Consider the following 22789-nt stretch of genomic DNA (forward strand, 5'->3'; position numbering starts at 1 on the left):
TCCATCAATATCTACCCTATAATTTACCAACTCACTCTTACACCTATACATTACTCATTCATCAAATCCAACGACCCATATTTTATCTGCCGTATAATCCAATGGCCTAGATCTTCTCCGTGCATCCTACCTCCTCGCTCCTCCTCATTCCCCACGCAGCCCCCTCGCTCTCTCCCCCATACCCACGCCCCTCCCTCTCCCATGTCGTTCTCCCCAAGCCCTAACATTTCTCTCATCTCTACGCCGCCAACCGCGCCACCAGAACTACGTCGTCCCGATCTCCGCCGCCGGAACTGCGTTGCCCTGATTCAGCAAGGTCCTCGTCGCCCACCTCGCCGGTCTCCTCCGTGCCGCCCCCGATCTCCACCGTGTGAACACCGTCGCCCACCTCGCCGGTGTGTACTCCTGATCTCCACCGCCTGAACTTCGTCGCCCACCACATCCATCTCCTCCGTGCGCCCCTGATCTCCACATTGTCCATATCTGATTCACCGAAAGGTTTCGGTACAAATGTCTCTTCTCATTTGATCATACGATTCTTAATATATCATAGAATCAACCAAAAGAAAGCAGCGAAAATCATCATTTCATCAGTAATATTGTTTGTGTCCAAACGTTCATGGCATATAAAGTTATCTATTATTATATACTAAAAGTCCATTAATCTTTCTACAAACTCTTCTAAGTCGCCATGTGACGTTCCTATAAAGTTTAGGTTGCCACGTGGCATTTTATAATCTTACCGTCGATTTTCATTTAAATTGGTGGACCTGTTATTTACACCGTTAGATTAGATCTTTTTGCTTCCTCTTAATATCATGTATATACAAGTGAAACCGTTTATACCATAAAATCCCAGTTAAGTACGTACAATGGAAAAGGAAGGAAAATCTGACGTACGTACGTACTCACAGTTGCAAAAAAAAAAAAAAAAAAAAACTTTAGGTACTGTTCATTTAAAAAGCGTATCTACGATAGAAAGCTATTAAAGGTCATGTTTATTTTTTTAAAAAACGGACGTATAATTTGGACCATATAATTTGGACGTATCTACGATATGGCTTAATGAGATAAAAAAAAAGGGATATAATTTGTACCATAGATTAATCATCGAAGCACTTAAAACAATTGATGTCATATGCCTTAATGAGAGAAGAGAGAAACATCATTAACTAAGTGAGAATAAACTATATATGTATATAGAATCTTATAAAAAATATTATGTGAATTATGTGAATGATGATTTAACATGTTTGTATTTTAAAAGCTCTAAAATATAATAAATTATAAAATTTAATAAATTATAAAATTATAGATAATATAGTATGCTTGTATGATGCTCAAATGTAATAATTATTAGTGGATGGTGATGTGGCATATTGTTAGGCCATTCCCAACCCAATGACTAGGATGGTGTCCATATCATTAAATAAGCTGTCACCTATAATAAAAAATGATGTGGCAAATGAATAAATGAGAAAAGATAAGAAAACTATGTCTTGCATGATACATGGTTTCTACACAACATCCAAGACATCATGTGAGATAGGTAGCATTAAGTTTAAGTATGGAATAATGGTGTTTGTATTGGAAGGCTAGTGTTTAGTATTAGTTTTTTTTGATGATGTGGAGTTTATGTAAATTATGTCTAGTGTCTTGGGTTGGGAATGGTCTTAATGGATGATGATGTGACATTTTTACATGTTAAGCTTTAGAATTTAGTGAATTTTTACTTTATTGTAAGAGAGGATGTATGCCATTATCTAAAAAATACAAATTAATGTAGATGATGTAACTGGGAGCAGCAGATACTTCCATCTCAAGCAGTTTTCAAACGAACTATTTTGCACTTGACTGGGAGCAGCAGATAATGTAAAACGGACAAACTGCCAACTTAATTTAGTCTCCCGTGTTCATACAAACGTGAATGATGTAACACATGACAGGTACATATATCAATAGAGGCTAATTAATGTATGTGAATCATGTAAACACATGATAGGTACATATATCAATAGAAGCTAATTAATTGTTAATTTCTACTAATATACCATGTCATATCACTACTAGAGAAACCATCTTTGATCGGTCGTTCAAAATCCACAATAGTCCCGGTTCCTATTTAAACTGGGACTAAAGATTATTTTTAGTCCCGGTTCAAAAAATTGTCCGGACGAGTCAGGCCCCAATTATCTAGATTTTTAGTCCCGGTTGTTTATACCAACCGGGACTAAAATTTACCCCGAGCCGCGCGCCTATCAGTCCACAGTCGTTGTCATCAATCTTATCCCCTGCCCCTTCCTCTCCCACTCTTTGCATTAAATTAACAGCCGGCCTAGATATCTCCATCGTCTCAGAAGTCTCCCCTCTCCTCTCCCCTTCTTCCTCCCCCTTCACCCCTCCTCCCCCTCCCCGCCTCATCCTCTCCAGGCGGCCAAGTCCGAGCGGCGGCGGCTAGCATGGCCGGCCGCGCGGAGGGCTCGGGCGGCGGCAGATGGGCGGGCGGCGGCGTAGCCGCGCTGGCGGGTGGGCGGCGGCCGAGTCCGGGCGGCGGTGGCGGCTGGCGCGCCGGGCCGCGCGGAGGGCGGGCGGGCGGGCGGCGGCGGATGGGAGGGCGGCTGGAGCCAGCGGGCCGCGCGGATGGGAGGGCGGCGGCGTAGCCGCGCTGGCGGGCAGCTGGTGGCCGAGTCCGGGCGGCAGCGGCTGGCGCGCCGGGCCACGCGGTGGGAGGACGGGCGGCGACGAATGGGAAGGCGGCTGGAGCCGGCGGGCCGCGCGGATGGGAGGGCGGCGGCGTGGCGCGCGGCTGCCGGCCGGCGGCAACTCGATTTTTCTTTTCTTAAGAATTTGTGATGGATCTGAGAATTTTTAGAAGTTGTGATTCATTGGATATGTGATGTATAATCTGTGATGTATTTTTTGATGTATTGTTTCTTGAGAATTTGTGATGTGAATCTATGTTTGTGATGATACTTTGATTTTGATTTGGGGATAAAGGGAGCAACTCGATTTGGTTGATTTGGAAGAGATTTGTGCAGTTCCAACTCGATTTGGGAAAAAATAATAAAAAAAAAGCAGTGGCCGATAGTAGCGCTGGCATCGCTATCTTTAATCCCGGTTGGTGATACCAACCGGGACTAAAGATAGAATTTTAGTCCTGGTTATTTCACCCGGGACTAAAGATACTCATCTTTAGTCCCGGATTGCTACTCCTGGTTGTAAAACCGGGAGTATTGGGGGGTTACCAACCGGGAGGAAAAACCCTTTCTCCACCAGTGTATGCTTTCCCACATGCTGGCGTTCGCATTGTAGAAACTACAGTAATTGCATGGTGCCTGTGTCGCGCGTACCCTAACGGAGAACTGATATTTCGTCATGCTTCCCAAAAATACAAATCTCTTGGTTATATTACTAATCGGTACATGTTTAGTACCGGTTAATAACTCCCAAAACACTATACAATCTTTATTAGTATCGGTTTTAACACCAACTGATACTAAAAAGATTGTTTTTTTTCACGGTTGAACTTTGTCAGTACCATGTCAGGTCCCCCGGCTTTTTATTATCGGTTGGTGCACTGCTGGGGAACCTATCTTTAGTCCCGGTTTGTAATCCTCTTTAGTTTTGGGTTACAAACCAGGACGTCCAAAGCGGGACTAAAGATGGTAGCGCCACGTGCGTGACGCTACTGAAGTTTTTTTTTTCATTGTTTTTGCTACATGCATATTAATTTTCCCAAATCAAGTTGGTCCCGACATCCCCAAATCAAATTAAGATCCCTAAATCCCCACATCAAATTGATATCACGGTCGAGGGAGTTTATTGATGGTGTGCATTATTTTTTGAGTGTGGCCAATGCCCATAAGTCTAAGGGTTTTATATGTTGTCCATACAAAAAGTGCAAAAACAAAAAGGATTATTCTACATCAAGAACTCTTCATGCCCACTTATTGCAATCGGGATCATGCCTAGGTATAATTGTTGGACCTCGCACGGAGAGTTAGGGGTTGCAATGGAAGAAGTTGAACAAGAAAACAATAATGGGATTGGACTCAATACGGTGGATTTGCAGATACAACAGGCGATGGGGACAAAGCTATTGAAGAAAGCAACAGTGCACATGATCTTGGCCAGATGTGCGACGTAAAGAAAGACCGCGAAACTGAAAAGGAGGTCCAGAAATTGAAGCGTATGTTAGTGGAACCACAAAACGTCGTTGTACCCAGGTTGCGAACAAGGACACAAAAAGTTGGGTACCACGCATGACTTCCTGCAATGGAAGGCAAAAATGGTGTGACTGATAAGGCATTTGACAAGTTATTGAAACTGGAGGGAAATGAATTGCCGGAAACAATATAGGAAGCTAAAAAAAAGGTAAATTTCACTTTTTAATAGAACTGCATAGCATTTTTTTATTACTCTTCACCTCTAGATGTGAATGTATGGAATAGAGGTGGCTGGCCATGCAACGTAGCGGAGTACCGCCCGATCGTTCAAAAGTATGCCATCTAAAGCAACTACATCTCTCGCAATACTTAATAGAAAAAAGGGTATTGCCAGATTTCAAGCGCCTAAAATTTGTGAAATTTCAGTCACCTAAGAGTTACACATTCCTAAGCCTAAAATTACAGAGCTATGTAACATATGGTTTTACTTTATTTTTGAGAGTTTAAATATTTTTCTACATGTAGTTTTGTAAACTTTTATAAATTGTACTAAGTTTCTTTTATGTAGTCCTACAATTATTTTAAAACCTATAACAGTATTCTCAACATATACCCGCACGAAAGACTTGAAAGAGCTCACACGTATTATGCCTACCTTGGCTACTGGTGATGATGGAGTTTTTGTTTTTTTTTTACAAAAAAATTGTAGGTTAGAGTAATTTATTGCTCAACCTTATCTAAGGAAAATTTAGGAGGGACACTACCAATTTAGGAGGGACACTGCCAGACTCAAGCGAAACCGTCAGAAAATATATTCCTGTAGGTGCACTATCAAAAATCGCCGACAGAAAAAAGACCATGGAAAAAAAAAGGAGCGGTGGCGTCTGGGGGTGGGGAAGTGGGGTGAAGAGATGGGGATTAGGGTTTAGTTGTGGCAATCGGTAGCATTATATACCCACCGTAGTTTTTTTTTTAGGTTTTTGGCTTCACCGTCACAAAAATTGTATTTTTTTTTGTGCGTGAGTTCAACCGTCAATAATAATACAATTTCCGTGAGTCCTTTGCGGGACCGACAGAAAATATACACACCCTCAGGCTTGCTTCAAAGTGTGTGTTAACGACCAAATTTGGTAATATCAGCATCGGAAAAGAAGATTAGATCAAAGTGGAATCAGAGGCGGAGATCGATTTGGGAACAGAGCAGGAATCGGCTAGAGTCCGGATCGGCTACGGTCAGGATCGGCAGAGTTCGAGTTAGATAGGGCTAGCCGATACAGCTGATTCCAAGAATACGACTCGGTGTACATCGTCGGGTTGAGTTGATATGCTTCAAGATGATTGCCACGCATGGATAGAGTCCTGAGAAGGCAATTGTATCTATTAATTAGGATATTTTATGTAATTTCCTTAGAGATATGTTTGGGCAAAAGTCTGCCGCAAAGGCTTATGGTATCTTAGAGTTTGTTAGAGATAAGAAGTCGTGTCCACTATGGACATATTTTGTAATTCTCGGGTATAATTAGAAACCGAGCCCTATGTAATTAAAAAGACACACGTTCAATACAATTTCGGCGCATCGCCACCCTCTTTGCTTTAGTTTTATTTCGACGAGTTCTTGCTTTCGGGTTAAGCTGCATCGGTTTCGATCTTCAACAAGAGGTAAAACTTGCTATGGCGACTTGTGTTTTCGGGATTAGTGCTTCCATCTTTATGATACTCTAATCTTGTTTATGTAATTCGTCAAGTTATCATATATCTTGTATAATCTTCGGTAATGTCGTCATCTAACCTACTATCGGCTAACATCTATTAGTAGAAGGCAGCCGATTAGGTTAGATAGCGACGTTAGCTTGGATTATATAAGATATCTACCACTCTATGAAACATCCAGCGGCTTGATTGTCTAGATATTGTTCTTCTTTTCATACTTAATGCTGCATCGGTTGAGTTTGATCTATTAAGTCGTGCTTAGAATATCAATCTCTAGCCTGCCTTCTGGTTGCCGATTAGGGTAGCATCGGGGTTTCAGCTGATCTTACCTGATTTAACTATAGTTATCCTATATGCTTGATTGACATGTTAAATCTGCCCTTTATGTTAAGATCTTGTTGCACTTAAGTATATTATGCTTCTGTTTGATATATTCTACTTGCTTTAATATCTTAATATGGAGTGGTATCGGAGTATTAGCCGATACATACTAGATCTATCTGATCGGCTATGCTATGAACGTATATAGTTCTATTATTAATTTATATTTCGATCTACGTGATTTATACTGTCTCGGCATGGCGACCGATCTATCCTAATCACTTGATTTAAGTATATATCGACATAAGGGTTATATATTGTTAATATCTATAGCCGATCGAGTAGATTTAGTTCTTCTTTAATTATTCATGACTGTCGATCGATGTACGCATGACATCGACCTAAAATAAATGATATGTCATCTGCACCTAGCCGATCGACTATCATTTATGGATTTAATCGCGGTTTCTTGGTCTTCGTTTCTTGTTGATTGTAGGATCAAATCAACTGGCACGCTCATACATCCGAAGGCGAGTTTTGGACCTGCACTGGAGTTAAGCAGATCTCCCAAGCCTCGTGTTTTCTATCAACACGTTTTTGGCACGCCCGGTGGGACCGATTAGAAGTCAGAAAACAGTTATTCCTCATGGCCGAGAAGCCGCCACCATCGCCGTCCTGGGCTAGCCCAGGTTCTGTTAAAGAGAAGATCCAGCAATTAGACCAATCTGACATTAATGAGGGCAACATTATGACCATTACTCCAGACAAATTGACACCTGATCAGAAGGAGTTTGAAGCAATGATGCAGCAAGCACGGAACCAGTTATTGAACTCATTCATGCAGACCCGCAAGGGGACAATGGTGCAAAAGTATCAGGTGTGAGTAGTGGCTGATGTCCCCGGGACCGGTTCTTCCAAGGATGCGGGACTGAGACAAGCCCTAGATGGCTCGGCTCAACCGAGCGACAAAGGTGCTACAGATGGATCGGCTCAGGAGAATCAGGGTGACCACTCTCAAGGAGTGCATGGAGTTCAAGGTGATGGCACTCAGGGACCACAGGGAGGAAATCATAATTAAGATGGCAGTGCGTCACAGGAATTTTTCAATAATTTTCAAGACCGGGTTGACTATGCTATGCACAATGCGTTAATCAATCAATCTGGGGTATTAGTCAATACCTTGTCAAACATGATGAAGGCAATAGCCGATGGTTCAATAGCTGAGCATCAGGCTGCAGGCCCAGTTTATTTGCCAGGAGGTACATTTCCAAATTATCGTCCTTTGATCACCGATATTCATCCACCTGTTCAAGCGGTTCCTCCCATTGCATCATCAACCCAGCCGATGGCGCCGGTATCGATTTCCTCACCTGCTCCACCTGCTCCATCAACACCGGCACCAGGCCAGCTGGTTAATCCTCGGCTGTTGATGAGAAAGCAGCCACAGCATAGTGGGCAAGTTGCGAATCGGCTAACGCAGGATCAGGTTGCTGCCATGTTTTTACCACCTCAATCTGCTGTTGATCCAGTCCAGCAGCAGTTGATTCAACAAACACCTCCAATCCAGCAGGTTGTACAACCAATTCAGCAACAGGTTGTGCAGCCAGTTCAAGAAACGCCACCAAGGCAGCAGATTGTGCAACCGATTCAGCAAACACCGTCAAGACAGCAGACTATTCAGCCGATTCACCAGCAAGGCTTGATGAATCCATCGGCTGGGCGACATACTCTGAATCAAGTTGTCCCAGAGCATTTGGTCCATCACGTGCAGCCGGACCACACGGTAGTACCTCAGATTGCCCCTGAGCACTTGGTGCGAAATATTCAGCCAAACTACCAAAGTTACCAGGGGGCAATTTAAATTATCAATATCAACTCCCTTCCCTGCAAGACCAATATCAGCAAGGGGGGTTAATTCAGCCTCAATTTGCTCCTCAGTACAGCTAATTTGAGCCCATGCAGCAACAATCGCAAGGAGCAGCTCAACAACGACTATGGGCTGATGTGATTGCTGACGTGATGAGAGAACAGTTCGGGCTTAAACCAAAAGATACTGGAAATTTATACCGACAACCATATCCTGAATGGTTTGAGAGAGTCCCTTTCCCTAACCGGTTCAAAGTTCCAGATTTTTCAAAGTTCTCAGGGCAAGATAGTACATCAACTTATGAGCATATTAGCCGATTTTTAGCTCAGTGTGGTGAAGCATCAGCTGTAGATGCCTTGAGGGTTAGGTTGTTTCGGTTGTCTTTGGCTGGATCAGCTTTTACTTGATTTTCTGCTTTACCGTGTGGATCGATTAACAGCTGGGCCGATCTGGAGAAGCAGTTTCATAGCTATTTCTATAGTGGGGTACATGAGATGAAGTTGTCCGATTTGACAACAATCAAGCAGAGACACGACAAGCCCGTGCATGAATATATTCAGAGGTTCAGAGAGATGAGGAATAAGTGCTTTAGCTTGAGTTTAACTGATGCCCAGTTGACCGATTTGGCTTTTCAGGGTATGATTGCTCTGATCAGGGAGAAATTCTCATCTGAGGACTTTGAAAGCTTATCGCATCTTACACAAAAGGTAACGTTGCACGTGAAGAGGTTTGCTGAAGCTAGCAGGAATTCTAGGAAGGTTAATCATGTCTATTCTTATATGTGTGGATCAGATGATGAGGATGACGATTCTGAAATAGCTGCAGCCGAATGGGTAAGGAGCAAAAAGGTTATACCATGCCAATGGGTGAAGAATTCTGGAAAAGAGGAGAGGTATGATTTTGATATTACCAAGGCTGACAAGATTTTTGATCTGTTACTCCGAGAAAAGCAAATTCAACTCCCTGCTGGTCATACCATTCCATCGGCTGAGGAATTAGGCGAGAAAAGGTATTGCAAATGGCACAATTCTGGATCTCATACTTCCAATGATTGCAAGGTCTTTAGGCAGCAGATCCAAGCGGTATCGAAGGAGGCAAAATCAGATTTGATGATTCCAATAGGCCGATGAAGGTTGATGGCAATCCTTTTCCTGTCAATACGGTGCATACAGCTGGCCGAACAGCCGATGGGGGTCGTGCAAGAGGTTTTCAAGTGAATTCGGCTAAGATCATCAATAAGTACCAAAGGAGGTATGATAAGCAATAGGAGAGGCATTATGAGGGAGATGATGATGGCTTCGATCCTCATTGGAGTTGTGAGTTTTTTAGATTTTGTTGGAATGAAAGTATGAGGCTGCCATCTATTGAAGACTGTCCTGAATGCGGCAACGTTGCGGAGGGTTCAAGCCGGTCGTATATTAAAGGCAATCAGCTGAAGCATGCAAGGGTTCCTGTTCATCAAAGATTGGGCCCGGTAAATCAAGATCATAACCCGGAGGATGACGAAAATAGGAAGACTCAATGGTGTGCTCCTGGTATATTTACGAAGAATCAGAAGAGAAGAGTTCAAAGATTGAGAAGCCGGGAACGCTTTCAGGAAGTCGAGCAGGAAATCAATCATCGGCTAAAGAAAACAAAGCCGAAGCAGGAATGGCGCGTTAAGAAACAAGCTTCTGTAACCGATGAAGATGTGGCTGATGAAGCAAAGAGATTGGCCAAAGGGAAAAGTGTTGTGATTGCGTCGGTTAACATGGTTTTTACCTTGCCAGCCGAATTTGGGGTCGACCAAGCCGATGTTGATGAAATAGAAGAAGAATTGGCTAAATTGATTCTGTCGCCAGAACAAGCAGTCTTTGAAAAGCCTGAGGGTGTAGAGAATCGGCATCTTAAACCATTATATATAAATGGCTATATTAATGGGAAGCCGATGTCTAAGATGATGGTCGATGGTGGAGCTGCAGTAAATTTGATGCCTTATGCTACGTTCAGGAAGTTAGGCAGAAACGCCGAAGATCTCATCAAAACAAACATGGTGCTCAAAGACTTTAGTGGCAATCCATCAGAAACCAAGGGTGTTCTAAATGTGGAGCTGACAGTCGGCAGTAAGACTATTCCTACTACATTTTTTTTGTCATCGATGGGAAGGGTTCTTACAGTTTGTTGCTTGGAAGGGATTGGATTCTTGCCAATTGTTGTATTCCTTCAACCATGCATCAATGCTTGATTCAATGGCAAGGCGACAAGATAGAAATCGTGCCAGCCGACAGGTCAGTCAATGTTGCTAGTGCTGATTTAGCTCTTTGGGAGATGGACGGCCTTGATTGTTTATCCGGCAAAGTTTGGGGTGGAGATTTTCTAAGTGTCTGATTCTAATATATAGCCAATTGAAGATGGAGAACCCAAGCTATTACTTTGAGGGCGTCGTGAAGGGTTCAAACGTGTACACCAAGGACACAGTAGATGATCTCGATGACAAGCAAGGTCAGGGTTTTATGTCGGCCGATGACTTGGAAGAAGTAGATATAGGTCCAGGCGATCGGCCAAGGCCGACATTTATTAGTAAGAATTTATCTTCAGAATTGAGAACCAAGCTGATAGAGCTCTTGAAAGAATTTAGGGATTGCTTCGCTTGGGAGTATTATGAGATGCCTGGACTCAGCCGATCGATTGTTGAACATCGGCTACCTACCAAACCAAGAGTTATGCCACATCAACAACCTCCGAGGAGGTGCAAAGCCGACATGCTCGAACCTGTCAAGGCTGAGATTAAGCGTTTATATGATGCTGGTTTTATTCGTCCTTGCCGATATGCCGAATGGGTTTCTAGCATAGTTCCTGTTATCAAGAAGAACGGCAAGGTAAGGGTGTGCATTGATTTTAGAGATTTGAATAAAGCTACCCCAAAGGACGAATATCCAATGCCAGTGGCCGATCAGTTGGTTGATGCTGCTTCAGGACATAAGATATTAAGTTTTATGGATGGAAACGCGGGGTATAATCAAATCTTCATGGCCGAAGAAGACGTCCATAAGACAGCTTTTAGGTGTCCTGGTGCAATCGGCTTGTTTGAATGGGTTGTGATGACTTTCGGCTTAAAGAGTGCTGGAGCTACTTATCAACGAGCTATGAATTACATTTACCATGATCTAATCGGCTGGTTGGTTGAAGTCTATATTGATGATGTAGTTGTTAAGTCTAAAGAAATAGAGGACTACATAGCCGATTTGAGAAAGGTTTTCGAGAGGACCAGGAAATATGGCTTGAAGATGAATCTGACAAAGTGTGCTTTTGGTGTATCGGCTGGCCAGTTCTTGGGATTTCTTGTTCATGAGAGGGGGATTGAAATAACTCAGAGAAGCATCAATGCGATCAAGAAGATTAAATCTCTGGAGAACAAGATAGAATTGCAGGAGATGATCGGCAAAATTAATTTTGTTCGAAGGTTTATTTCTAATTTGTCTGGAAGGTTAGAATCTTTCACACCATTATTGAGATTGAAGACCGATCAGCAATTTACTTGGGGGGTAGAACAACAGAAGGCGTTGGATAATATTAAGGAATATTTGAGTTCTCCTCCAGTTTTGATTCCTCCACAGAAAGGAATACCTTTTCGGTTATATTTATCGGCCAGTGATAAGTCAATCGGCTCGGTCTTGATTCAGGAGCTCGAGGGAAAAGAGAGGGTTGTATTCTATTTGAGCCGTCGGCTCTTGGATGCAGAGACTAGATATTCCCCTGTGGAGAAGTTATGCTTGTGTTTGTATTTTTCATGTACGAGGTTAAGACATTATCTACTGTCCAATGTATGTACCGTTGTATGCAAGGCCGATGTTGTCAAGTATATGTTATCGGCTCCTATTCTAAAAGGAAGGATTGGAAAGTGGATATTTTCATTGACTGAGTTTGATCTTCGGTATGAGTCACCAAAGGCGATCAAAGGACAAGCTGTAGCCGATTTTATTGTTGACCATCGTGATGATTCTATCGGCTCGGTTGAGGTTGTGCCATGGACTTTATTCTTCGATGGGTCAGTCTGTACTCATGGTTGTGGTATCGGTTTGGTTATAATTTCCCCTCGGGGGGGGGGGGGGGCATGCTTTGAGTTGGCCTATACTATTAAACCTTATGCAACTAATAATCAAGCAGAGTATGAGGCAGTTCTCAAGGGGTTGCAGCTACTTCAGGAAGTTGAAGCCGATACTATTGAAATCATGGGGGATTCTTTATTGGTGATTAGTCAATTGGCAGGAGAATATGATTGCAAGAATGATATGTTGCAGGTTTATAATGAGAAGTGCCAAGAACTGATGAAGAAATTTCGGCTAGTAACTTTGAAGCATGTGTCTCGAGAGCAGAATATTGAAGCTAATGATTTAGCCCAAGGGGCGTCAGGATATAAGCCGCTGATCAAAGATGTTCAGATTGAAGTTGCTGCCATAATAGCCGATGATTGGAGATCTGATGTCTATCGGTATTTACAAGATCCATCTCAGTCGGCTTCTCGGAAGTTAAGATATAAAGCGTTGAAGTATACATTGTTGGACGATGAGCTTTATTATCGGACGATTGATGGGGTGTTGCTTAAATGTTTGAGTACTGATCAGGCAAAAGTTGCAATCGGTGAAGTTCATGAAGGGATATGTGGCACTCATCAATTGGCTCATAAAATGAAATGGCTGCTTCGACGTGCTGGATATTTTTGGCCGACAATGCTGGAGGATTGTTTCAGATATTATAAAGGTTGTCAAGATTGTCAGAAATTTGGAGCGATCCAGAGATAGCCGGCATCGGCTATGAATCCTATTATTAAACCATGGCCGTTTAGAGGTTGGGGAATTGATATGATCGGCATGATTAATCCACCATTGAGTAAAGGACATAAGTTTATATTGGTGGCAACCGATTATTTTACCAAGTGGGTAGAGGCGATTCCTTTGAAGAAAGTTGATTCTGGGGATGCTATACAGTTTGTTCAAGAGCATATAATCTATCGATTTGGTATTCCTCAAACTATTACGATTGGCCAAGGTTCAATTTTTGTATCTGATGAGTTTGTTCAGCTTGTCGATAGCATGGAAATCAAGTTGTTGAATTCTTCACCGTATTATGCACAAGCTAATGGGCAGGCCGAGGCATCTGACAAGAGCTTGATCAAGTTGATTAAGAGGAAGATTTCTTATTATCCTCGGCAATGGCATACTGGTTTAATCGAAGCATTGTGGTCTTATCGGATGGCTTGTCATGGATCGATACAGGTTCCTCCTTATAAACTTGTTTATGGACATGAAGCTGTTTTGCCATGGGAAGTTAGAATTGGCTCTAGAAGAACGGAATTGCAAAAATAATTTAACAGCCGATGAGTATTACAACCTTATGGCTGATGAGAGGGAGGATCTGGTTCAATCACGGTTACGAGCCCTTGCAAAGGTTACCAAGGATAAGGAGCGAGCTGCTCGGCATTATAACAAGAAAGTAGTACCCAAAGATTTTTCGGAAGGTGAACTTGTATGGAAGTTGATTTTGCCGATTGGGACTCGGGATAGCAAATTCGGCAAATGGTCGCCGAATTGGGAAGGACCGTTCCAAATTCATAAGGTGGTATCTAAGGGAGCTTACATGTTGCAAGGACTCGATGGAGAAGTTTATGGCAGAGCACTAAATGGAAAATATTTGAAGAAATATTACCCGAGTGTTTGGGTTAATACATGATCGGCTGATGTTGCCGATACATGATAGCCGATGTTTTTTTTTTCATCGCCTTGAGATGACCGATATGGTTATATCGCCCTTAGTTGTTTTTGATTGTAATCGGTTGTGGTTTGCCGATGTACAATGGCCGATATTATTATATCGCCCTTAGTTGTTTTTGGTTGTAATCGGTTATGGTTTGCCGATGTACAATGGCCGATATTGTTATATCGCCCTTAGTTGTTTTTGGTTGTAATCGGTTGTGGTTTGCCGATGTACAATGGCCGATATTGTTATATCGCCCTTAGTTGTTTTTATAATTTTATCAATGCTTTTGACATTGTAAAATTAGGGGGGCATATATCATATATACAAATAATGGAAATTTTTTAAGCAAATTTCGTATATATACAAAATAATGGAAATTTTTTTACAAATTTCGAAGTTGTATTAATCGGCACAAAGGACTATCAAGACAGCAAAGTAACTAGAGTATCTTAGCCGATTACAAAAGTTTTCTAAAGTTTATTATACAGAAAGTCATTGAGACAAGTATCGTTGGATAGCCGAGATAGCCCTTTGCCTAATTTGTTCCACTTCCTCAATAGCTTGGGCATCTTGAGCATCGGTTCCAGCGATGACTTTCAGTGACTTGGTCAGATCCGCAACATTCTTGATAGCCGATTTGAGTCTGGCTTTTTGATCTTCGAAAGACTTCGGGAGATTGGCTAACTTTTTGTGCTCCATATCCAGCTCAGCGTTGCATTCTTGAAGTTGTGCTATGAGGTCAATCTTACGAGCTTCAAGCCGATCGATATTTGACTTGATCGGGCCCTCAGATAGCTGATCAAGTTTGGATTTTTCTACATGCACAAGCTGCCGATTGTGCTGGATTGTAGCTTCAATATCTTTGCGCTCCCGGCGATCAGCTAATCTCTGCCTAGCCTTCTCCAGCTTGAATTGGTGTTGCTCAAGATAGACGGCTGGAGTAAGGGTGTCGGCTAATTCACTTGGGAGTAGAGCTTGGATATCTGTGAACCTTGCCCGGATCGAACCACAGTTGGTCACCAAGTTGTCTAGTGATGCTTCTAGCCGATGAGAGATATCCTCAAGCATTCTCTTCACATCATCAGGCAGAGGAGCTAATGATTTACTGGTTGTGTCTTCCTCTGTTTCATCGAGATAATCCTTGATGTCGAAGGAGAACAGATCGGCTAAGATCTGCAAGAGATAATGTTATGGATGGTTAAGGATCAAAACATTATTAGCCGATTTCAAATTTGTGTTAACAAAACTTGCTGGAATAGCAGGAGCAGCTGGTTGTTCTGCCTCTTCAACGTTATGACTGTCTGCAGCCGATGGAGTACGGTTGCCTGATTCTAGCTGCACAGGAGGTGAAGGAGGAGGAGGCTGTAAAAAGACAAATGTTAGACATAATCGGCCAAGATCAGTTAATGAGAGGATTGAGAATATCTAACTGGTGGAGCCGGTTTGAGAGTTGGTGCGGCCGATTTCTTCCTCACGGCAGTTTTCTTCTTCTGTGATTATACATCTATGAGTAATCGGCTTAAAGGTGAAGTAATTACAGAGGAAATCAAAGAGAGATGCTTACTCTCAAAAAATAAGCTAGGGCAAAAGGAGTTGGAGGAGTCTGCTTGGGTGAAGCCGATGGTGTTCTCTCTGTATCGCTCACTTCGGCTGTAGCTTGATCAATGTCTTCTTCAATCTCTTCCTCGTCTAGCACTTGTTCGATAGATGGATCTAGGGCAGGCAGGTCATCATCTGGCTTGGTTTTCTTTGATTTGATTTTCTTCTTGGGAGCTAGAGCTGATGTGTCCATAGCCAATGATCTGGTTTTTCTTTTCTTACCTGCATCGGCTGGTTCCCTGATTAGGCCTTGGAGGAGGGTTGAAGTCCTAGGGGCATGATAGCCGATGACAGGGGGAGATGGTCCACCTCCATTGGGAATTAGACCTGGAGCATATTCAATATCCTTACCACTGTTGCTCTGGCGAGGAGGAGAGGATTCTGTTGTCTGCAGGTTAGAAGAAAAGATTAGTCAAGGTTCAAGTCGGCTACCAGTCGCTCAAGCAAGATTGATAAAGTAAAAATTTACCTGAGGGATAACATCAGGGAACATATCTATCATGTACATAGAAGCTAGTTGATGGAAGATATGTTGTTTCCATTCACCCCACCATCTGTCAAAGTTCTTGCTCCTGAACCTTGCCAGCTCTATGTTCTCAATACTGCTCAAAGGGGGTCTTGGGATGTTGAGTAGCCGATCCATCATCAGAGTTGATGAGATTTCTCCTCGGCACTGGATCTTGTCAGCAAAGAATAAGCCGATTGGGAGTTGGCCCAATCCAAGTTGTCTAGCCGAGCTCATTGGGTGGTAAAATTCATAAGAGACTTGGATGTTTCTGCCCTGATGAATGACAACAGGAAGGATGCATGGGCAGATTGCAGCTGTAAGAACTTCTCTGGATTTCTGGTATTTTTCATGATTGATATCTTCAAATCTGAAGTCTGATGGAAGTTCAAGATCTGCTGAGTCCTCGTAAGGAAACCAAACCCGGGCATCTTTCTGAAAGCCTTCATAAAAGCTGCAGAACCAATCCTTAAGCAGCTCAGCCGACAGCTTTGCTCCAGCATCAGTCGGCGTAGATGCATATTCTCCGTATGACATGCATCTACGATGAGTGCGTTCTTCTCCATCGTCCTCCACAATCGGCTCCAACCTTGGGAATTCAGCTTCTGTCACAGATGGCCGATTGACGACTTTCATAACTACCAAGTTTAGCCAGGTTTGCAGCAACCACCATGGTCCACCTGCCCCAACTACTGAGCCGACATCTATCTTAGCCAATGCATTATTCAACATTTGATATAGATAGCTGAGGAGGATTTTGCCCAAGGGAAATTGTTTCTTTGATTCTAGGGCTTCGGCTACAAATTGCCAATTGGTTGTAGGGCCACAGCTTGATCCACAAAAAAGGAATTTTTCCAGCCACATCAGCAGAAAGGCTACATGCTCTTAAGGAGCGACAGGCCCTTTACCCATATATGCTGCTATGTAACCAGACCAACCACCTATGCTTTTGGTCCTGAAATCAAATTGGTTCTTGGTGTTCAAGCTCATAGGATTGGCCGATGAAGTTACATCTAGTCCGGTGATCATAGTGATGTCAATCAAAGTTGGTGTCATCAGCCCTTGGTTGAATAGGAAGGCGTTGATGGCATTGGACCAGAAATAGGTGGCGGCAGCCATCAGAGGTTCGTCCTTAGCGGAATTAGCTATGGTAAGAGCAAGTGCTTGGCTGATCCCGATCTCATCCCAGTGAACTGCCTTACTAGCCGATACACGCTTGTACCATGTGGTCCAACTCTTCTCAGGGGTAGTTTTCTCAAGAGATGGCCAAGATTTGAAGGTATTCTTCCAGTGACCCAGATTAGGGTTGGCTAATCTAAAGGGGATTCTGTTGGTTTCACCAGTGATAAAATCAGTGGGCTCAAGGTTGCCGATTGGACCAAGAAAGTAGTGGTTCTCATGCGACAGACTTGGAATTGCAGCCAGGTTGGCCAGATGCTACAGATGCAAATGGGGATAGAGAAGAAGAAAGCAAGATAAAGCGAGAGAAGATCAATCTGCTGCGAAAGAAAGAGATCTAGCCGATGGGTACTTACCTCTACATACTCTATATAGTTTAAAATGTCTCAAGAAAATGCCTTTACATACCAGGCGCATTTTTAAGTGCCGAAAAAATGCCTCTACAAAATAAAATATAAGAAAATGAGCTAAAAAGTCTCTAGAGTAAAAGTTTTCCAGACAATTTTTAAAATGCCTCTATAAAGTGTCACTATACTATACAACTCCAGATCTTAGAAGCAAATTACAAAACGCCTCTACAAAAGTGTCTCTATATGAGGTTTTTGTTGTAGTGGTTGACCCTAATATTTCAGTCTCATGTGCAATCTTTTTCATGGTTCTGGACTTGTAGTTGCCCCTGACACCAAAACTCAGGCCTGAACAAGTGAACATATTGCCACTTGTTTTGAACTGATGGATGCTTCTGCATGTCACAACTCACAACTGAAACTCCTGAGAGTGTTTGCTAATCTTGTACATAAGCAATAGAGGAAAAATTCACCTTCTGATGTACCTAAAAAGCCCACTAGTTTGAGATGCATTTTCTCACAGTTGTGGCAAAAGGTCAATAATGATGTGCAGAAGAAGCACAAGGTTGGAAGAAAAGATCTGATGATCCCTAATTATAGTGATCATCTCCTCATTTTACCTCTGAAAATGCAGTATCGAGTTTCCATCATCATCATCATCATCATCATTCAGTCACTGTTCTGTATCCTCTGTAACCTAGAGCATTTTCTCCAAGAGGGTTTTTACTGTCCAGCGGATAGGTGTGGTACCGGGCGGTACCAATTTCTGGCCGTTGGATCCTGGCCGATCTAACGGCTGGGATTTGTCGGGACTGGCCGGTACCAATTCACCCCATGAGTTAGTACCGCACAGTGAAGAGGGGCGGAGGGGTAAGAGTGTAATTTCGCGTGGCATGGACGGATGAGGCGGGCAGAAAACCCTAGAATAGGATTTTCATCGACATCGTTTCCTGGAGGTGGTCCCGAATCAGTCGGCGGTGGCGGAGTCGATCCCAACGGCGGAGAAGGCTTCAACGGTGATGGTGGAGTCGAGGGCGATGGTGGAGTAGCTCCCTGGTGGCGGATTTGTTCCCTCGGCGGCGGCGGCGGAGGAGTGGGAGTGGTGTCGTCGATCCCGTCGATCCTGACGGCGGCGGTGCGGCCAAGAAGGTGTGGCCGCACGGCGGCGGCGGAGTGGAGTGGCGACCATGGAGATGAAGCTGGTCTCACACCCACCTCGACCACCGCGATTCGCCAGCGCTGGAAAAGGATGGAAAACGAGCGAGATGAGGGTGACGGCAGATGACCACGACAAGCTCTTCTCTCTCGCTAACAAAATCTGATTCCTATCGTAACCCCAGTGTATTCAATGGCCAGATTTCAACAGGTACTGTCCGGTACCTGTACCGGCCGGTACATTCCGCTGGACAGAAGCAAAACTCTTTCTCCAATTAGTGACAACTGACAACATTATAATGGCTTCTCTGCTGGTTCATCTGCCACGTGTTCATATTATAATCAGTGCCCTCCTTTCCATGAGCTTCTTGTTCACAAGATGTGCATGAAATGGAGAGGAGCTTCTTCTGTTGTGCTCACTTATGTTCTTCTTGTGAATCATATAGTATCATCCTCAGGATTCATCATAAGCAGTAGTAGTTACAGACCTTGTGCAGATGTGTGGCTGGTGTGATGATGTGAGCTGTATCATTTGGAAGGCCTTTTTGTGGGGTTGAATTGCATTGGCTTGATGATGAGGTGTTTGTTTGTTCTTGGCGCTTTTTCCAGCTGTTGCTGAAATGGAAGAAGTGAGAACCGGCCGTCACATGCATGTACGGGTGGTCAGTTATGCATTTGTGGATTTAGGTCCAGGTAATAGGGCATGCCGGTGCCAAGATGAATTAGATAAGCTGAGAAGTTATCAAATCGACTAGGGATAGCGCCTACAGCTTGAAACTCGTGACTCGGATTGGCTCGTAGCAAGCTCGGCTCGGATCGATTTGAACTCGTAGTCTTGATGAGTCGAGTTGAGCTTGCCTTTTAGCTCGTGAGCATAACGAGCTAGCTCATGAGCTGCTCGTTTAGCTTCTTGACTAGTGCTTAGTCTTTTAGTTACATCAAAACTATTCATATTTAGTGAGTACTATATTAAGTTAGTGTTTATTATTATGTTAATACATAATAAAATCTTAAATTAAAATTATTAATATGATATTAATGAGATATAGCTTGTTAGCGAGCCTAACGAGCTAAACGAGCCAGCTTGCGAGCCGAGCCGAGCTAGCCTTTTAGCTTGGTAACATTAATGAGCCGAACCGAGTTGGGTCGTTAAGACAACGAGCTCAAACGAGCTGAGCCTTAACGAGCCGAGCTGGCTTGTTATCCACCCCCACATGCATGTCAGCTCTGACCTGCTGCTGCGTCCGCGTGCCATTTGCTCCCATTCCCTGAAATTTTGGGTGTCACCGCAGCGTCATGCTGGCGTCAGCGTCTCTCTGAAATGGGCCCTGTTTGCAGCTGTGGGAAGATTCAATAATCTGATTATTGTAGTTTGGAATAAGTTCACTTTCACTCCCTTCACTAGTGACACTGGTGGAGAACCCATTTTTACTCCCGGTTGGTAACCCCCTTTAGTCCTGGTTTTCCAACCGGGAGTAGCAATCCGGGACTAAAGATGGATCTTTAGTCCCGGTTTGTTGTTACTAACCGAGAGTAAAGAGGAATAGCGGCAGTACCAAATAGCCCCCTTTTCTTTTTTATTTTCCTTTTTATTTTCTCCCAAATCAAGTGGCATGCAAATCCCCAAATCCCCAAATCAAAGTAACATCCCAAATTCACATCACCAAATCCACATCACAAGTCTTTAAGTTACTTATACATACAAATAAAATACATCACAAATCCTAAAAAATTACACAGAAATCAAATACATCACAGATCCTAAAAAATTACACACAAATAAAAAACATCACAGATACATACAATAAATCACAAATTTATACATCTCAGTGAATCACAAATTATAAAAAAAAAACAAAAACAAAGCCGCTCGCCACGGCTGCCGCCGGCCGCCGGGCGCGGCCCCGCCGGCCTCCGGCTGCCTGCCCGCTGCCGTGCACGGCCCCGCCGTCCCGACGGATGGGAAGGGGAGGAGGGGGAGTAGAGGAGGAAGGGGAGGAGGTGGAGGAGAGGGGATGAGGAAGAGAGGGTAGATCTGATGTGTAGGAGTGGAGGAGGAGAAGGGGGAGAGATTCAATCTGTGTGCTGCGATTGTGGAGGAGAGGATAAGTGATAGGGATTATATACTACACGTTCAATTTTAGTCCCGGTTGGTAATATCAACCGGGACTAAAGATCAAGATGATCTTTACCAACCGAGACTAAAGTGGTGATCTTTAATTAGTCCCGGTTGGTGTCACCAACCGGGACTAAAGATTCTCGGCCTCCTGACATACATCTGACAGGGGGATGAACCGAGACTAAAGATGATCTTTAGTCCCGATTGGGAACCCCAACCGGGACTAATGATCATAAAATGGCGGTAGGGTTTTCATCCGGGATTAAAGATCATTTTTACTCCTGGTTCTTTTTGGAACGGGACTATTGTGGTTTTGGGTCGACCAAGGAAAGATCATTTCTCCACCAGTGTGATTGAATCTGATTCGTATACCTAAACCATAATCGCTCGTGCGGTCGGCAGCAAAGGCGGAGGCAGCGGAGGCGAAGGCGAAGGCGGGTAGTGACGTGTGGGGGCGGGCCGGCAGTCGCCGCGCGAGGCCCGTGAAGAGGAACGCGGCCGCGATGGTGAGTAGCGCGAGGACCGCGGCAGCGGCGGCGGAGGCGACTCGGAGGGGCGGGCGGCGGCGCGAGACGAGGAGGGGGAGCGGCGGCGTCAGTGATGGAGCGGGAGTGCTGGACGATGGAGCGGCCGATGGAGTTGATCCACTCCTTCTCTTTCTCAGAGTTGGCGATGAAGTACATGGTCTCCGCTGGGGTAGAGAGCTCGAAGGTGAACTAGCGGTGCAGTGTGTCCTCGGCGCCATTGACAGTGAGGCAGTTGGCGACGGGAATGACACTGCAGGGCACCGACACGCGCGTGACGCCCGAGTCCTTGAACCAGACGAGCCTCCGCACCGCCATCCGCCGCCCGCCCCTCCGCGCCGCCGCCCACCACCCGCCCCTCCACACCGTTGTGCGCTCCTGCGCATACATAGAGAGAGAGAGAGAGAGATTTCGCCGCTGCCAGCTCTCGAGCAACCTCCGCCTCTGCCGCCGCCATCCTCGGTGCCGCCGTGGCCCGTGCCGGTGAGCTGGTGAGGGAGCAGAAGAGAGAGAGAGGGGGGTGGGGAACTAACAGGTGGGGCCCACCAATTTTTTATTAAAAGATTTGATGACTGGACTGTCACGTAGAACCAAAACTGCCGCGGATTGAGCCAGAGGGTTAGTTGTCCGGTTTGCATAGTTGGGGGTGAAGAATGTCTGGTTTTATGGTTCAGGGCGGTAATTCGGTCGACCGCGATAGTTCGGGAAGGGGGGTTATTCGTATTTTTTCCTTATATATATAATCTACATGAACAGTACCATGCATAGATTTTGTACATATACTAAATTATAGAAAAGGCAATAATACACTAATTAACTAGATCGGTGCAACTCATGCCTGGAGATTAGTAGAAGAACATGTTGAATACATGATACTTACAGTATCGATGGTGATCAAGCAGCACTGTAGATCAATCAGCACCAACGAGCAGTCCATGAAGAAGAAGCCGAGTGAATCATCAGCACAAAACCAACCGGAGGCAATCAAAACTAGAGCTAGTTTTTCCTCTCCGTTTTCTTCATCTCAACTCCACGTAACAGAACATGTTTGTCTCAACGCTTTAATTCGTCAATTTTTGGGTTTCCCCATCCACCTTGTGTAGCGTACTGTTTGTCTTATTGTTCTTGGTAGGCACGCTAAATTATCCACTGCCAATTAATTATGAGCATTTAGATATTTTTATTTCCTTTTTAATTACACTTTCACGGGTTTCTCTATTATTTCGTCAACGGAGTGTCACGGCACCGAGGAGCTCGTGCCGCAACAACGGTGATTTGGAAGACAGCAATAGAGGAAGACAGCAATAGAACAGGGAGGATTTTGGCCACTTCCTAGGACGGGGATTAATACAAAGAGCGTTTGGAAAAATGGTTGTATTTCTTTTGGGCGTAACAAGACAAGATGAGTGTGAAGTGTGACCAAGGTGCAGATAATTGTAGCACACTGAGACAAATCTTGAGTATGAATAAAAGGGAGTACAGAGGAAAAACTAAGGGTAAAATAAAGGTGTCCAAGGTGAAATTATGGAGTAAATAAGGTCCAATGTTAAACCTCGGTAAG

General features: G+C 44.0%; 1 protein-coding gene across 1 annotated transcript; it reads left to right on the plus strand.

The window, feature by feature from the left end:
* Positions 1–6843: 6843 nt before the first annotated feature.
* On the plus strand, positions 6844–8058 carry LOC127754630 (uncharacterized). The gene is made up of 2 exons (XM_052280203.1): positions 6844–7074; positions 7429–8058. Exons 1-2 carry the CDS (start codon positions 6844–6846, stop codon positions 8056–8058), a joined length of 861 nt encoding a protein of 286 aa, XP_052136163.1.
* The last annotated feature ends 14731 nt before the right edge of the window (positions 8059–22789 follow it).

This window comes from Oryza glaberrima, chromosome 11, assembly GCF_000147395.1.
Source record: "Oryza glaberrima chromosome 11, OglaRS2, whole genome shotgun sequence".
Lineage (NCBI taxonomy): Eukaryota > Viridiplantae > Streptophyta > Magnoliopsida > Poales > Poaceae > Oryza > Oryza glaberrima.

What these genes read in the sequence shown, in the direction of transcription:
- LOC127754630 (XM_052280203.1), top strand. Translation starts at nt 6,844, where the DNA reads ATGGCCGAGAAGCCGCCACCATCGCCGTCCTGGGCTAGCCCAGGTTCT. An exon ending in CAATGGTGCAAAAGTATCAG is followed by an intron (nt 7,075 to 7,428) that starts GTGTGAGTAGTG and finishes GCTGAGCATCAG; the next exon opens with GCTGCAGGCCCAGTTTATTT.